Source organism: Spinacia oleracea, chromosome 3, assembly GCF_020520425.1.
Source record: "Spinacia oleracea cultivar Varoflay chromosome 3, BTI_SOV_V1, whole genome shotgun sequence".
Classification (NCBI taxonomy): Eukaryota; Viridiplantae; Streptophyta; class Magnoliopsida; order Caryophyllales; family Amaranthaceae; genus Spinacia; species Spinacia oleracea.
The window spans coordinates 56,099,151-56,117,078 of NC_079489.1; the positions used below are offsets into that span (position 1 = coordinate 56,099,151).

The following is a 17,928-nucleotide window of genomic DNA, read 5'->3' on the forward strand; positions in this document are numbered from 1 at the left end:
CTTTAATCACCTCTGACACACTACAGAAAATAGTTCGTACTCCCTATTCATCAATTTCCTCACTTGCATTACGGAAATAAGTAAAGGTTCTTGGACTTTTCAAAACATCTATATGAGGTCAATTTTCCAATAAGGTTCCTTAAACTTACTTTCTGAACTTCACAATCTACCTTAGCCTTGTACACACTTAGCTAGTCCATCCCCGAAATTACATCTAGGTCCCTCAGACTAAACTTTATCAAATCAGAAGGAAAAACACAATCTTTTGTCTTCAAAGGCAAGTTCTTAAACAACTTGGTACACTTTATGGTTACACCAGTAGGTAGACTAACAGGTAAATCAATCGCCTCGAAATCTACTAACTTCAACTTTTAACAATAGAGCACGAAATAAAAGAGCAAGTTGCCCCTGAATCAAACAATGTTTTAACTGGCACGGAGTTAATAGAAAAGTACCATAAACTACATCTGCAAAACGTTCAGCTTCACTTCTACTCACAACGAATAGTTTATCCGGAGCCTTATCCTGGTTGTTATTCTCATTAGCAGACTTATGGAAGTTCTCTTAGTTGTTCTACGCCCCTAAAGGCTTCGACCCTAATTTCCTGACTGGTTAAATCCCTACTTTACCTGGTTACCACTCCCATTACCATTTTCATTCATATTTCTCTTGAAATTTCCTTGGTTTTCCCCAGCATTAAACTCTTTTCTTTTCTCCCCAACAACAATATTTTTCTTGTCCATTCTAGACTGCAACCCATAAATATGAGCCGCTCCCCCATACACAAAATCCAAAGATGTAGAGGTTTCCCCACCTAATTCTAAGGTGGTCATGCTATAAATCTGCAATAGTATTCATCGATGGTCATGCTCCCCATACTAATGTTTATGAATTCCTAAACTTTCTGCTTTCTCATAAAAGGTAGGGTAAACCTTTCCCTTAAGGCAGTAACAATTGAATCCTAATTGAATCTTTCAGCAGCGCTAAGCCTAACTCTATTTCTCTCCACTGTAAATCGGCTTCATCTTTCAAATACATGACAACTTGACCCACTCTCATATTCTCAAAACAATTCAAATCCCCAAACAATTTCTCAAACTCTCCAATCTGGTTTTCTAAAAAGGTGGGGTCATCTTTTCCGCCAAGAGGCGAATAGCAACAACTAAGTCATTATTGTTGGCCATTCTAGAACGCGACCTGCAATTAGTATACTCTACTTTAGGTTTGAAACATCACCTATACGTTATCCCATACAATTTAATACTTGAATTGACCATAAAGTTCGCCTCAACCAACAATGTTCACATTAATACACATCATTTATGAAGGCACGACAATCGTTTATGAAGGTGCAACGATCGTCTACAAGATGCAATAATCATTGAAAAATAATCATCCTCGATAATTCACGAAAGACATTCACACACTGCACATAGGGCATAACCTTTTGAATCATATTGGTCATGAGGGTCTAGATTGGCCCTCACTTCCTTTATGTACTCAAATCATTTAATATTATTGTGGCAATTAAATTGATCCACAATTCACACTGAGTATGCAACCAATGGAAAATTAATCCATGACGTGTTACCTAAAGGTTGGGGTATTATGGAATCCTCAAAATAGAATAAAGAACAATTCCTTGAAAACTTTAACTTTTATTGCTAACTCCATAAAGATTTATTACATCCTTCAAAATAATAAAGAACATTTCAAACTTCAATAAACTTTAACTTTAAACTATTGTAGCTTCGCTACTTATTCTCTAAAACATAAAAGAGTTAAATTAACTATTTATGACTTCAAAATATTTGTGGCCTCTTGCCTATCCATTGCTCCTGAAACTTGCGGAGTGAAATTTAGATCTCAAGATCATCAAACTCTTCCTCAGGGTCTTCATCTTCTTCCATATCTTCATCTTGATTAGGCTCATTTGCCACCTGCTGCTCACTTTCGAGATCTGCATCTGAATCACTAGAAATTTCAATGGTTGGCTCATGAGCCACTAGGTTAGGATTCTCTGCCTCAACACCTACATTCTCACTCTCCACGGCTACATCATTTTCCTCTAGGTCATTATTTACACTTACTCCCATAGGTTCTTCTGTAACTGCATCTCCAACATGACTCCCTACGATTTTACCGTCTCTAAACCCACTTTCTGCCGCCTCAATAATGGTGGTCAGAATTTCTGAATCATATTTCCATCTACCATCCCAAGTCCCATATTTAGCCAGGTTTGGAGTTCCATTATCAGAATGCATGTCTTTAAACTTTTCCTTGAGTTCTAGGTATGGAAATTTGTTAGGTAAGCAATTAATGATAGTAGCTGCTATGATATCCTTTCTCATTAAGATAGGTTGCCCTTGAACTTTAGCATAATATTCACATCCAAACATGATTTTCTTCACGTAAATATCTGGGGTTTCTATATCAAGTTTCTCGAAGGATCCTATGTTGGTGTACTTGGAAAGAAACATTTTATTCCTGAAATAAACAATTCCATGTCTCACTAACGTTTTTCCAACCAAATCATAGACAAAGTTCAATAACGCAATAAATTTGGTGGAAGCAAACAATTCTTTATGCACATTTAAATGTAACACTTAAACAATTAGTACACGAACGTTCATAACAATCAATTTCTAATGCTAGCGTTGACTAGCCATTAATGCACATATAATTCTATCTTATATGCCCTTCTTATACTACCCATCTCTCATAAGCTAAAGCATTGAAATAATTTAAATAACAAGGTAAAAGGACGCTAATATAATAACATAAATAAAAATATAAAATAAATAAAGTAAAATAAATTAAGGAAATGCGTAGCGAATAAATTAGAAAATAAAGTTATTAATTCGAAAAAGATTTATATTTTCTTATAACGAATTCTAACTCTTGAAACAACTAAAAAAAATGTACTCATTTTTTTTTTTTTTGAATAATAAATAATAAGAAAAATAAAAATGTCGAAAGTATCACTTTAACTTGAATAATAATTTGATTTCGAACTTAAATAAGAAATATCATATACTTTCAAACAAGATAAAAGGAAATCGGCCCCCCAAAAAAAAAGTACCAATTTTTTTTTGAACACTATAATACGTAGAAGCTCGATTTTTAAGAAATTTATTTTAAATAACTAGATAGTTAGGCGCCTAAAATTTTATTAAAGTAAAACCTTAGCTTCTAAATACCACTTTGTAACACCCCGACAATTCTCCCTTTTCTAAAATAACCTTTTTATATAAAACATAGAGAATTATCAAGGCATTATCGCCCGTGTGAAAACGTACGGCTTATTCAGAATTTTGCAGCGGAAAACATAAAACTAACTTTTAGGTTCATAAGTAATCTTATTACATATTAGGTCCAAAACCAATTAAATGAAATAAGGAAATACGAATAGTACGACAAATTTCAAATCCAAGTTAACAAATTAAATCACTTAATTAAACGAATAGAACTACAAGCTCTCTAATCCCGATCCCAATGATGCATCATCTTCAAACCTGTAGATGGGCAACGCTTATTGATCCTTAGAGACTGCTCACCAAAGATGGGTCATCACAGGATCAATAAGGCATAGCCATGATCAACACACACAAACAAAGCACGTAATCAGCAAAGCTGAGTACTACATACTAAAACAACAACAATCCTAGCATGATACTACCAAACCAACAACCCTAACATGATACTAATAAATATAAGTAAGGACAGACAAAACATAATAAATTGACGATTATACTTGACTAGACTAAGCTAGGCTTAATAACCATAATATTATTTTAGTTGAAATAGACAATGGACCGAGTTGACCATCCAGAAGTCTTCACTAAGGAAGACGAGGTACGGGCGCGACTCCGTAACCTCAGTGACCTGCGATATCGAGGAACGTTTAAATAAAAATAGGACACGGTGATCAATCCGGTCCGAATTAAAGGCCATGGGCTACCACCATGAACCCCAACTCCTGTTTGTCCGTCACTTCAGACGTGCACAGTCTAAAGCTATTGCTATTCAGTTTCACTTTACATGATTTACAAATTGAGATTCCGTTATGACTCAACCATTACATAAGACAGACAATTCACATTTGTTCACAACTGTTTTTATCTTGGAATTAAGTAAGTGATCATAAAAGCATCAATCAAGACTCATTCCAACTTAACCAACCTTTCCTTTAACCATGAGCAACCCTGTATATGGGCATAAAGTTTCAACTTACTAAACAAGGTCCTCCGCCCTTATAAAGTAGTGAAAAGATAGAAAGGGAACAACAACCAATTGATCCAACCCAATCATATAGAATAATCTAGTGTTCCCAACCAACATGTTTGTATCAAACATCCATACTAACATGTTACAGTTCTTATAGTGCAAAATAAGTTCAATAAGTTTGTCCAACAGTATTAAACATGCACATTCAATATAACCCAGTTCGTCCATAATATCAACATCACCAAGTTCAACAATAATATCAACATAACCAAGTTCAACAACAAGATTCAACATGGTTTCAACAATTAGCACACGTTCCAAGCACACAGGTATGTACGTACCTTGTGTAAACAAACTGCAAGACCACTTTAATAATTCAAAAGTCGCCTACAAAGAATTCTCCGCCTAAAAACAACCAACAAGGATTCCCAATCAACTTCTAATCGTTCACAGCTATAATAACACATTCTAACTACATCCTAAACATATTTAGAATTCTTTTTCAATAACAAAACTTGAATATTTGATTTCCTAGCATAAAAATTATTGAATTAGTGATTGAAATTCGTTGAAAACTCTTTGCAAACATCGTACTTTAAATTTCCGGCAATATAACTAATTTCAAACTACTCCAAAACATAATTAGCATGTTTAAAATCATAAAAATAATAATTCAATAACTTATAATCATCCTAACATGAATTTAAAATATTAAAACCTTAAAATTCGTGCTTTAAATAATTCGAATTCTCGTTTCAAACCAATTATATAATCTGCAAATTTAATTATAAATCAAGCGAAATATATAATCTGAAAATGTATAACTTAATAAAAAAAAATCATAAATTTAATTCAAGACACATAAATTAAATTATTAAAACGTAATTAAAGCATTAATTAGTTTTAAGGATTTAGAAATTAACCAAAGGAGAGAGGAGGGAAGCTGGCCGACGGCGGGCTGCGCGACGACGGTGCAGGTGGTCGCCGAGGTTGGGCGACGCTTGCTGATGGTGGTGGTTGAAGGTAGTCGCGCCGAGGTGGTTGTGCAAGCAAGGGGCTGCGACTGCGTGCGTGACAGGAAGAATAGGGAGGCTGCAACAGTTGGGCGGCGCGGTGCGGCAAGGGAGGCCGTGAGGTGGTGGTCGCGGCTGCAAGCGGCGCGTAGGTACCGGTTCAAATCAACAGAACCAACGAGTGAGGGAAAAAGAAACGAAAGAGATAAGGAAAGAATAAGAGGAGGAGAAGAGATAAGGAGTACCGGAACGACGGAGAAGGGAGGAACGCCGACGGTGGTTAGGCGGCCGAAGGTGACGGCGCAGAGGTTCCGGGAAGCTGAAGCAAGGAGGAGGTTTGAGAAATTTCACGTGAAACAGCAATACGTGATTTTTCTTGTTTGGTGTGGGTTAGAGGGTTTTTTTTTTTCCTTTTCCACGTGAAGTTGAAGGAGATGAGAGGAAAGACTTATGGGTTTATCTATCTTGGGCTTCACCAATTTGGGCTAGGATTAAAATTAAGTTTGTTTGAATCCAAAACGGTTAGGATTGTTTTCCAAAGTCAATCGAACGTGTTTTCGTAAAACGAATTGTTTCAATGTAAAGTTCTAAAATTATTTTGATTTCATAAATCGTTAAAAATTTAAAATGTAATTAACTTAAATAAATATACGTTAATTATATATTTATTATTAAAATTCGTAAATTCTATTAAAATATAAATAACTATACGTTAAAATATATTAATAAAATGTATAAAATTACGGGGGATTACAAGCTCGCCAGCAGCGAGAGCAAGCCCGCAAGCCACGGCTGGGCGCGCGCGGACAGCAGCGATGGCATCAAGCAAGCAGCGAGGCCCACGACCCACGGCTGTGTTGCCTTGTGCGCGCTGTTGTGGGCTTGTGCATGTGTAGCTGGCCGGTTGAGGCCTTGTGCCTTGGCCGGTCATGTTATAACCTTAGGGTTATTACACACCACCTGTAACACCATAATAATTCCTTGCTTTTATAAAACCATTTTCCAACTTAAAATAAAGGAATTACTAAAGTATTACCGCCACCGTGATAACAGTTAAGGCTATTACCAGAATTACGCAGCGGAATTTAATGTCAACTAACTTTTCAAAACATAAATAATTAAATTATCGAGGCCTCCTACAAATTGGAACCATAATGGCCCAAAAACCAAAGTATTAAAAGTTCAACAAATTCAAAACATAATTAAAGTATAGATAAAAATAGTTTTAAAGTACGAAAGCATGCAACTCTCTCAATCATCCCAAGCCACGTGATTTCGATCGTACTTCGATCTACCAACCTGCTATATTATTCTACTCCCCAACAATGCAAGTGCAAATGATGGATCATCATAGGGTCATTAAGGCAAAGGCCATGACCAAAAGACACAAAGCACGTAGTCAGCAAAAGCTGAGTACTTACAAGCCTAGAGTGAAATAAAACTATAAACATGCACCACTCGCTAAAGTATTAATCAACATGCAAAAGCCATTCAATAATAACAAGTAAATCATGAATACAAGACTCGACTCTTGACTCGACTCTTGACTCACAATTTAATTAGAATAAGCTTCGAACGGGCCAAAAGAATATTCCATAAAGGAAGGGTGTTGGGAGCCCACCAAACACCATAAAAAATAATAAATAACGGACCATACCGAGTGTCGGGCCATACCGACGGAATTTCAGCGCATAATATGAATGAAACAATGTCTTGTATCATTAGTAGGAGATCAAGCTTTCCGGAAAGTCTCCCCCCATTGTTCATACTCAAGGTATATACATTCCAAGAGTTTTGAAGCTTGTTCTGGTTGCACTTTACGTTTATTAATATTTTATTAAGGCGAACTCCAGACTCAAATAAACATACATACATACAATAATAAATGACAACCAAAACAATCTCATTTTAATCTTTTAGGACTTGTGATCAATAAAGCAAGACGTAGTGAAATTACTACCAAGTTCCTTCTCACAAAAGGTGAGATTCCACATCATGCCTATTAACATGAGGGATGTGCCCTTGCACGACAAATCCTAATTCATTTCATACAGACATTCCCAACTGAACCCTACATGTGTGGTGGCTTAGGTGAGCTAACCCTTTACGTGTGGTAACAAAAATAGTACAACGTGGTACGAATAATTGGCTCAAAAGTATGCTAGACATCCCGTACAATAGCATAACAATAAATAATTCATCCCTTGCATGTGAAACCAAACCATACATGCATAAATATTGAACAACATGATTGACAATGAAATACATACTCATAATAATCCCAACATGCTTGTTCAACCAATAATTCAACAATTCCAATATAATAATCCACATGATCGTTCACCAAACAAATATGAATCCGCATAATATAATTCACATCAACAACAATCATGTAATATCTTTGACAAATAGTGTGGTCGCCCTAGACTTGTACGTACCTTGAATACCTAAGCGTAGGGGCCACTTTGCAAAAACTAGCACTCACTTAGAAATCACCTCCTATCATCAAAATAATGAAACTTTAATTATTTCCATGTTGATTAAATATCCAGCAACTTTATAAAATATAAAACCTTGTTAAAACTTTAGAATTCAATCGTTCTTTAATAAAATAATCGTCTCAATTTGCAAAACAAATCCCTAGTATGAAAACATACTTTTTCCACCCTTAAAATCAATAAAAATCAACACTTTAGACCTTTTTATAAATCTGAAAATATAATTGATTATCATAATTAAATTAATCACCTAATTATTCTAATCAATTGACCCATTAGGTCTAGGTTAAAACCCTAACTTGAAATTCCCAATAAAACCAATTTAACATCATAAAAATCAATTCTTTATTAAATAAACGAATCTGAAAATTCATGCTCTAATAATTAAAATACGCCTCATGAATCAAAACATATAAATCCTCAAAGTACGGTGTTCACAACCGATTCCCAGCATTTTAATTATTTAAAACAATAATAATAATATAATTTAAAATACGGAATTGAAATAAAATAGGTAAGGAAGAAGAGAATTATACCAATCCGGCCTATAGCACGGAACAACCACGAATTAATGTGATTGGGAGAAAGAATTGAACGAACGAACAACGAAACACACACACACACAATCGTGTGTGCGCGTGCACGGGCAAAGGAACAAAGGCAGCAGGGCACAGCGCGCGCTGGCGCGAGGCTGGGCGACGAGGGATGGCGCGAGGGCGTGCAAGAGAGCGAGGGTGAGAGGGAGAGTGCTGGGCGCGAGCACGAGGCACGCAGCAGCAGCTATAGCAGTAGCACGCAGCAGCAGCAAGCGCTGACTGGGCGGGCTGCGAGGGCGAGAGGGACGGGCGAGCACGAGGCACAAGGCACGAGGGCACTGCTCGTACTGTGCGGGGCTGCGAGCCGGACAAGAGGGAGAGGAGAGGAGGAGTGTGGGGCAAGAAAAGCAAGAGGGGGTTTATGAAAAATAAGGGGAATCATTTAATGAGGAGAGTCCTATTTATAGGCTCTCATATCACTAGTGGGCTAGGCTTGGCAATTTGACATTGGGCTTAGCATTTAAATGATTGGGCTAGCCTTAAGTTTAGAATTAAATTCTTTTGATTGGGCTTGATTAATAAAACGAGTTGGACTTTTCATTTAAAACCCAAACCTTTTAAAATTACTTGCGACCCATTAAATTTCCCGACTCGAAAATTAAATTCGTTTCGTAATTAATTAAAATAATAAATATTCTAATTAATTAAAATACATTTAAATAATATTTAAATGCTAAATAAATTCTAAAAATCGTAAAATGCTTTATAAATATAATAAAATATATTTATAAATATTATAAAAATACGAGGTATTACACCACCTCTCGTTGTGTTTTTCACACACAACACAATTCTAATTCTACGTACGTTCAGTAAAACCTAATCAAAGAGAAACCCTAATTCTCTCTTTGCCTCTGTTCGTACTATTCTTCTATAAAAGCTAAAAACTCTTGAGTGACGTCTAAGCTACGAATCTCAAGACGGATCTGAACGTGTCGGTGAACCAAGTAGAGGAACGACAATTGGAGTTCTTTGTTCGTGTTCGTGTGTTGACCTAGGGAAAACACGCTTCGAATGTAAGTTTGCTTAATCTGTACTTTATACATGCTTTCTGGCTTTGGGGATTATTCCGCTGCGTTAATATGTATTTAACTGTATTCCCCTAAAGTAAGGCATCCCCTTCCCCTTGTACTTGGCCACCTCTACGGCCAAGTCATCCCCAATGCACTCTTTGACCGTCCTCTACGACGACATAAATGTCTCCCTAGCGATGTAAACCGGTCTACCCGTGAAGGATAAACCCGTAAGGGCAATGTAAACTCGGGGGTAATAGTCATCTCGCCCCACAGGAAGTGGAAAGTGTTGGTGGTATCCCACCACCACTCCAGAATTAGGCGCACGAACCGCCTAGATGTATTAGGGCCCACGACCTCCCTAAAGAAGCACACCGTCGGATATAAAGGGCATGCCTCCACCGCTGCGCGAGTCCGCTCGTCCAGCTTCCCTAAGCGCTCCACGAAAACCGACCCACCACAAGGTCGGAAATCTGTATCCGCCTCAGCCTTCCCAGCACGGAACCGGGACACCACGTGATGCTCCAGGTTGTGGTGAAGATCAACCCCATCGTACTCTATCGGGGCCAACCAAGCAGGCAGGGCCAATTAGGGTCGGAACCCCCTCCGGACCCCAACGAAGGAGACAAAGAGGCATCCCTCGTCCTCCGAGAGCCCCTGGCACGGTAAGTACCCTCTCGCCTCATCGGACGAGAAGAAGCAACCCGTGGATGTATGACGTAACCCGAAGTCTCCCCCTCAGCGAAGGATGAACTGTCGCCCGACATACTACATTTCGCAAAAAATACGAAAAGGCATAAGGCATCACACCTCAAACCCAGTAATGTAAAGCAATTACATTCCAAAAATTCCACAATACAACAAACTAGTGGCATCAGACAATTTCGTTCCCTAAATGTGACATGTTACTAAGTTCACAAGTTAGTAATAAAAGTCCATACATGCGAAGTCAACCACAGACTATTCCGAACACCGAAATCATGCATTTTCTATCATCTATAGACCATGTAGGCCGCAAGCAAAGCAACAAAAACACCTACTTTACATTCCAATATCAATTCGTAGGCACACTTGGGGGCTAATTTTGAAGGTGTTCAAAATTACCCAAAATCAACATACTTGCAGAAACTAACATGCTTAGGCACTCATACATGTTATGAACATCACATGCAAGCAAACAATTGCAAGAAATTGGGGCAAATATCAAAAGCCCCAATTCAATTTGGGCATGAAATATCATACGAATTTCTACTCAAAATCAAGCCAAAATGCAAGTTAAACTCGAAATTACTTACATATATGTGATTTAGATCGACTTGGGAGCAATTTTGGTGAAGAAATCGTGCAAAATTGAGCAAAAACGATGAAGAACGAGTAAGAGGAGTGAGAAAGTCGCGAGCAAGCAAGCAGCAGAAATGGCGAATTGCAACTATGTTGTTCGTATTTAAAGAAAACATGCGCTTGAAAATAATTCAAGCGCTGGAAAATTTCAGCGCTCAAATTCAAGCACTGGAATTTTCCAGCGCACATTTATTCCACTCCGACAAAATGTTGGGTCAATCAGCCCCATTTCTTATCAAATAACCGCTTAATCTTTTTCCGTTTCTCTTCCCGCGGAAAAGTAACGGTTCAAAAGTCAATATTCGGGCAGCCCACTAACAGGCAACTGTGCTCCCGAATCGCCGCAACCCATTTAGGTGACGGTTATTTTATTTAAACAAAAAAACAAGCAACATAAAGGAAATTTTGAAACTTATCAGCATTCAAAGAATCTATACTCTGAAAAAGTTTTGTAATCCGTATCCCGGATTCCGTTCAGGTTTATTCATTCCTTGCTAAAAAATGTCGCGGTTTTTGTAATCCGTATTCCGGATTCCGTTCAGGTTTATTCATTCCTTGCTAAAAAAATGTCGTCGTTTTTCTAATCTGTATCCCGGATTCCGTTCAGGTTTATTCATTCCTTGCTAAAAAAATGTCGCGGTTTTTGTAATCCGTATCTCGGGTTCCGTTCAGGTTTATTCATTCCTTGCTAAAAATGTCTCGGTTTTTGTAATCCGTATCCCGGATTCCGTTCAGGTTTATTCATTCCTTGCTAAAAAAAACGTCGCGGTTTTTTGTAATCCGTATCCCAGATTCCGTTTAAGTTCATTCGTCATTCTGTTATTTCGTATTTTGTAGTCTATATCCTATTCTGTATCTAGTGTTATGACCTTAAAAGTCAAGTTAAGTGTCTGTTTTCGAAAAACTATGTCCTACCATTTGAACGTCTTCAATGACTCTCTGAGAAGTCCGTTCAAGTCAGTAGCTTCCCAATGACTCATGAGGGAACTATTGGCATTCCTAGTGATGACCCTTCAGTCAAATGTTATCACTCGGGGGATCGTGAGACCCTCGCTCGAACTTGGTTTCAACCAAGTTATGTCCTAGAAGCACTCCGTCTTCCAATACTTTGATTGTCGTCTTGCTCAGACTCAATCAAAGTGGGGGCAAACTGTAGACGCCTAAATTTATCCCTAGGCCCGACACAGTGTGTTCAATGATGAAACCAAACACCGCTTGACTAAGATTTCCTAAATATGATGCGAATGATCCATGACTGGCTAATATCCCATAAACCATATTTCCATTTTTAGAAACAACTATTTATTGTAACTGATATGCTTGAACGCTGCCCAAAATAGTAACCGTATAAGATAAAATATCAAAGTGTTTGAATCGCATTACGATTTATCATTTGATAAAGGCTAAGAGTTGCATCCCAACTCATGTTCATAAGATAGAAAATGGGATATGATTCGGCAAAAACCGATAAAGACTGGAAAAGTGGACTAAAACACCAGCGCTGGAAAATTCCAGCGCTGGCATTCCAAGCGTCACTATTTTTCAGCGCTCAAACCTTGTGCGCTATTATATTCCAGCGCTAAAGTTTGTGTCTTACAAAATCATGCAAAGATATAATTGATTCAGCTGTCACCAGAACAAATCTGGCGCACAAATGTCAAGCGCTAAAAATAACCAGCACTCCTGATCCAAGCGCTGGAATTTTCTAGCGCTGCACAGATCTCAGGTGTATGCAGAAATATGAGCAAGACTGGACAGAAAGGGAAATCTAGAGGATTCTCTAACTCCCATCATAAGTAAATACAACTTTACAACGTCGTCGGGACACTTCATAGTTCAAAAAGAACCCCATGCCGACCTTTTCTCAACAATATTTGCTAAACTAATCAACAATAAGCTAAGCTAAGTTAAATATAATTGAATATGAGATCAGGATCAATTATCTTCATCTAGATAATACGACTTGTCAGGAAGCATAATTTTCATGTCGCCTGTTTTCTAGCCTCGTTGATAAGAGATGTAAGCAAGGAGATACTGGAATTCTAGCGATACAGAAGGAGGCTTAAGCTTAACTATCACATTTCAGATGAATTGAAACTTTTTTGGCCACTGTTAACTCATCTGACAGCCTGGTAACCTGACAGACGTACGCAAGGAGATACTTGAATTTTAGCAATACAGAAGGAGGTTTATCTATCATATTTTAGATGAATTGAAACTTTTTTTGCCACTATCAACTCATCGAACAACCTGGTAACCCGTGCAAGCTTCATTGTCAGTTTGTCACCATCTCATCACTAAATACTCAGTATCAACACAATAAAGAGCCACCGTGGTCTGCTTCTTATATTTTTAAGACATAAGACTATTCCCAGGAACAATGAAAATTCGACTAACCAAAATCCTTCAGCTAAAATGAACTACTATTGTTGAAGAGGACCATGAATTGGATTGGTTTTTTGATACCTAAATACAGGATTTGCTACCTGTTTACGAGGGATTTAGGGAGTTGGAAAGAAAAAGGCGAGGTTTTCGCAATAAGCAAATACTACGTATCAAACAAATTACAAGATTACATCAACATCAACATGAGAAAATGTATGTTTAAGAGCGAGGGAAAGCATGGTGTATAGTATTGACCTTAGCAAAAATACCACATCTAGTGCACAACTCTTCTGAGATGAAAGCAAGTTTTGATTCTTTTTTAACCTGAATACATTCTGAAATTGAGAAAGGTAAATCTATCAGTTTTAATCACAAACCTTATGTTTTGTAACATAAACTTTTCTTAAATATATACTCAAGACACTACAATTATAGTTTTCACACAATTGGAAAAAAAATGGATGCATCACGAACAATTGAAAATTAAAAGCTACACCTGGTTGCATGAACAATTGCATACCTGTCTGAACCACAGGGCAACTCTTTTTACACTCCTGACTGCATTTTCTTGGCTTGCATCCATCCAAGCTAAGTCTAGTGTTGCAGTGTCGGTCAAACGATCTAACATTCTTCTTGTTGTAGTTTAGAACAAGAAAATAACAACAATAAACCTTGAGCACCAAGAGAAATACAGAGAAAATAAAGTTTAGTGGTTGAAAACAAGATATGCAAAGTATCGAAATGTTGGGGGAGAAAACACAATTGTGTTTACGTGGGACAGGGTTGAAGGAGGCTACTTTTAGTTTCCTATTAACAAATGGAATATGTATTTGTTTGAGAAACTAATTAAATTTTACTACATTGTTTTCCTATTCTATGTTATTCTCCTTGATCACAGATTTAGGATTTGTAATCCTTATCACGTCAGACACCAGTATATAGTTAAGCCTTAGGACTGGCATTGTTCTTAAACTTGTTCAGAGGCCTCAGGCCTGCAAGAGTAACACATTTTTTATTGTTGTAGTTCAGTTTTAGCAGTGTTAGCAACACTACCCCTCTCTTGTTTAGCATTTCTCTCTATAAGTCAGTATAAGCTTTGGGTTTCATAGATGAACTTGACGCTTATTTAATTTTTATCTCCAACAAGAATCTATTTGGCAGCCATTATTCAAAAGCATCACAAGTAAGTGAAACAATGAAGGTGAACAGTTAGTACAAATGTTATAAAATCCCCCAACCCCTTATATGCCCAAGGGAATGAAGTAAAGTTATACATGAACACTGGTTTTTCTTAAAATTAATTCACCTCCGTTACACTGAGCATGAAGTCCAAAAACAATGGTATTTTTCTCATTTGGTTCATCCTTTTCTAATAAAAAGTAAAAAAACCGTTAAAGCAAAATCATATCAAAACACACGACATCATCAAGAAACACCCAACATTTCATAGTAATGAAATTGATTTCTGGATTGAATTACTCCAATTAAAACCCTTAAATTTCAGATAATGATAACTTAAAACAACAATTACATTAAGATTGAAAGCAACTCATAAATATTTACACTATGAACTGAAAGGAGAGAGGGGAGCGCAAACCTCAGCCAATGACATGATCCATAGTAGAAGCATGACTCAAGAACAACATAACCTCCATATTTCTGAAAGCAACAGAAGATCAGAAATTCAACAAAGTAGGAGAAATGAACAAGTGTGAATCGCAAAAATTCACTAAATAACAACTTATTAAAGTCTATTCGAAGAAACAGAATCAAAATGTTGAATCCGTAGATACTAATAAAACCCTAGAAAAATAATTTGATAAATTGCAAAAAAATCAAAAGTTTTTCGACAAAGTCGAGCTTGTTGCTGAACTTATCGGACAAAACCAAGCTTGTTTATGACCTTATCGGGAAAATCTCATTGTACAAAATCATAATTACGCAAATTCATCACCAATTTCAGAGAAAATTACATGAATTGAAACTAACGCTTCGATGATAAAAAACGTCCGCCTAATTTCGCGCTAGTAGTTATAGATTACAATGGAAGAGAGACTTGCCAACCACGACCAACAGTAGAGAGGAGATAGAAAGGAGAGAAAGGTAATGGCGACGGTAAGAGAGAGAAAAGCATAACAGCAGGATAGTAGGAAGAGAGGGAGGGAAGCTTAGCAGTTACGGAGTAACAAGAAACAACGAAAGAGGAGGAGAAAAAAAATGGAAAATGGAGTTTCAAAATTGTAATTCCCCGTAATCTTATACATTTCATTTATATATTTTGGCGTATATTTAATATATTTAAATAAGAATTTATGAATTTTGGAAATAAATATATAATTAACGTACATTTACTTATTACATTTTAATATTTTCAACGATTTACGAAATCGAAAATGATTTTTGAATTTTAAGTTGAAAAGAATTTGAATTACGAAAGTTGATTGAATTTAGGAAACGATCATATTCAGTTTTGTATTCGAATCATAAAAGCTAAATCCTAATTCTAGCCTACTTGGGAAAACCCAACATCAAAGCCCAAACCTCAAACCCTCACCCAAACAATTTCACGTAAAACAAATCAAGCCCTTCTCTCTCCCCTCCATACTCACGTGAAACCAAAGAAAGAGGAAACCCTCCATCCTTCCTCCAATCTCACGCACCAACACTCAGCCATCCTCTCTCCCTCCACGTCGTCGCGAGCCGCCGCCGTCCAGCACGCCTCAGCCGCTGCCCTGTACGGTAACACCCTCCTCTTCATCCTTCTTTTTCGTCTTCTCTCTTTCCTTCCCTCTGTTTTTTCGAGCTACCTTAACCCCTTCGTGTGTCGCAGCAACTCGAGTCGCACAGCCGCCGCCAAGTCGCGCCGCCGTGCCCAGCCCCTACCGCGAGCCACCTCCGTCCGCCAGCTCTCTCTCTTTCCTCCTTCTTGAATTGGTTACTTTCTTAAACCCTAAGTAACTAATTATTTTAAATTAAAGCTTGTTAATTTAGATTATGTTCTTAAATTAAATTTATAATTTTTATGGTGAATATGATTTTCAGATTTGATGTTGAGATTAAAAACGAATTAATTTTCAGTTTTGATAAATTAAAATTAAGTTAGGGCTTAATCATGATTTATTAGTTTGAATTATGTTTTCTTGAATTAAAGCTATGGGTTTTGTGATTTAAATTATAAATTTAAGATTATATGAATTTTATAATAAAGTTATTGATTTTCGGATTATCTAATGACATTGAAATATTGGTTTTGATGGTTTAAAGTATGAAATTCAAAGTTTTTATGATTATTAATCATGGTAGGTTGAGTATGGATTGTTGAATTGGTTGTTTTGAGATACTAGGAACGTAGATTGACCTTGGTGAAGTTTTTAAATGAATTTATATTGCTGAAAATTTAGAGTACGATGTTTGCAAAGAGTTTTCAACGAATTTCAATCACTAGTTCAATAATTATGATGCTAGGAAAGCAAATGTTCAAGTTTTGATATTTAGGAAAGTTCTAAATATGTTTAGGATGCATTTAGAATGCTTTATTGTGGTTGTCAATGATTAGAAATTGATTGAGATTACTTGTTGGATTATTTAGGCGGAGAATTCTCTTTAGGCGACTTTTGAAAGTGTTAAAGTGGCCTATCAGTTTGTTTACACAAGGTACGTACATACCTGTGTGCTTGGAATGTGTGCTAATTGTTGAAACCATGTTGAATTGTTGATGAACTTGGTTATGTTGATACCGTTGATGAATTTAGTCAGGTTGAATATTGCATGTTTAATACTGTTGGTTAGACATATTGAACCTATATTGCATTTTGAGGATTATAGCATGTTAGTATGGATGACTGATACAAACATGTTTGATTGGGAACACTAGATTAATTTGTATATAATTCAGATCAGTGGATTGTTGTTCCCTTTTAGCTTTTCACTACTTTATGAGGGACGAGGACCTCGTTTAGTAAGTTGAAACCTTATACCCATATACATGGTAGATCAGTATTAAAGGAAAGGTTGGAGTTAATTGGAGTGGGTCTTGTTTGATGCCTTTGTGATCACTTACTTAATTCCAAGATAAAAAACAGTTGTAAATAAATGTGGATTGTATGCCTTATGTGATTGTTGAGTCATAACAGGGTGTCAATTTGTAAATCATGTAAAGTGAAACTGAGTAGCAATAGCTTTAGACTGTGCACGTCTAAAGTGACGGACAAACATGAGTTGGGGTTCATGGTGGTAGCCTATGGCCTTTAATTCGGACCGGATTGATCACCGTGTCCTATTTTTATTCAAACGTTCCTCGATATCGCAGGTCACTGAGGTTACGGAGTCGCGCCCGTACCTCGTCTTCCTTAGTGAAGCCTCTAGCTAGAAAACTCGGTCCATTGTCTATTTCAACTAAAATAATATTATTGTTATAAAAGTCCAGTCCAGTCTAGCCTAGTATAGTTAAGTATGGACGTCAAATTATCATGTTTTGTCTGCCCTTGTTTATGTTCATTAGTATCATGTTAGGGTTGTTCGTTAATAGTATCATGTTAGGATTATTATTGTTTTAGTATGTAGTACTCAGCTTTGCTGATTACGTGCTTTGTTTGTGTGTGTTGATCATGGCTATGCCTTATTGATCCTGTGATGACCCAACTTTGGTGAGCAGTCTCTAAGGATCAATAAGCGTTGCCCATCTACAGGTTTGAAGATGATGCATCATTGGGATCGGGATTAGAGAGCTTGTAGTTATATTTGCTTTATTAAGTGATTTGGTTTGTTAACTTAAATTTGAAATTTGTCGTACTATTCGTATTTCCTTATTTCAGTTAATTGGTTTTGGACCTAATATGTAATAAGATTATTTATG

The 17,928-nt window shown here is 36.8% G+C and overlaps 1 protein-coding gene and 1 long non-coding RNA gene across 5 annotated transcripts; both read right to left on the bottom strand.

Annotated features, from left to right (window-relative positions):
• Nucleotides 1-1,212: 1,212 nt before the first annotated feature.
• Nucleotides 1,213-5,869, bottom strand: LOC130470344 (uncharacterized). 3 transcript variants are annotated; one of them, XM_056840330.1, is made up of 4 exons: nt 5,486-5,865; nt 5,151-5,375; nt 4,569-4,632; nt 1,213-2,487 (listed from the first exon to the last, which is right to left on the bottom strand). In XM_056840330.1, exon 4 carries the CDS (start codon nt 2,478-2,480, stop codon nt 1,860-1,862), a length of 621 nt encoding a protein of 206 aa, XP_056696308.1. In that variant the 5' UTR covers nt 2,481-2,487; nt 4,569-4,632; nt 5,151-5,375; nt 5,486-5,865; the 3' UTR covers nt 1,213-1,859. The 3 variants fall into 3 exon arrangements, 2 of the variants coding, with proteins under 2 accessions (XP_056696308.1, XP_056696309.1); XR_008930520.1 differs by lacking the exon at nt 1,213-2,487 and adding an exon at nt 3,172-3,549 and having other exon boundaries at nt 5,486-5,848; XM_056840331.1 differs by having other exon boundaries at nt 5,151-5,869.
• Nucleotides 5,870-6,341: 472 nt separating this feature from the next.
• LOC130469027 (uncharacterized) lies at nt 6,342-15,268 on the bottom strand. Of its 2 annotated transcripts, none has more exons than XR_008929395.1 (5): nt 15,047-15,268; nt 14,671-14,732; nt 13,594-13,702; nt 7,679-7,739; nt 6,342-6,552 (listed from the first exon to the last, which is right to left on the bottom strand). It is a non-coding gene; the product is annotated as an uncharacterized lncRNA (long non-coding RNA). The 2 variants fall into 2 exon arrangements; XR_008929396.1 differs by having other exon boundaries at nt 13,594-13,744.
• Between the last annotated feature and the right edge of the window lie 2,660 nt (nt 15,269-17,928).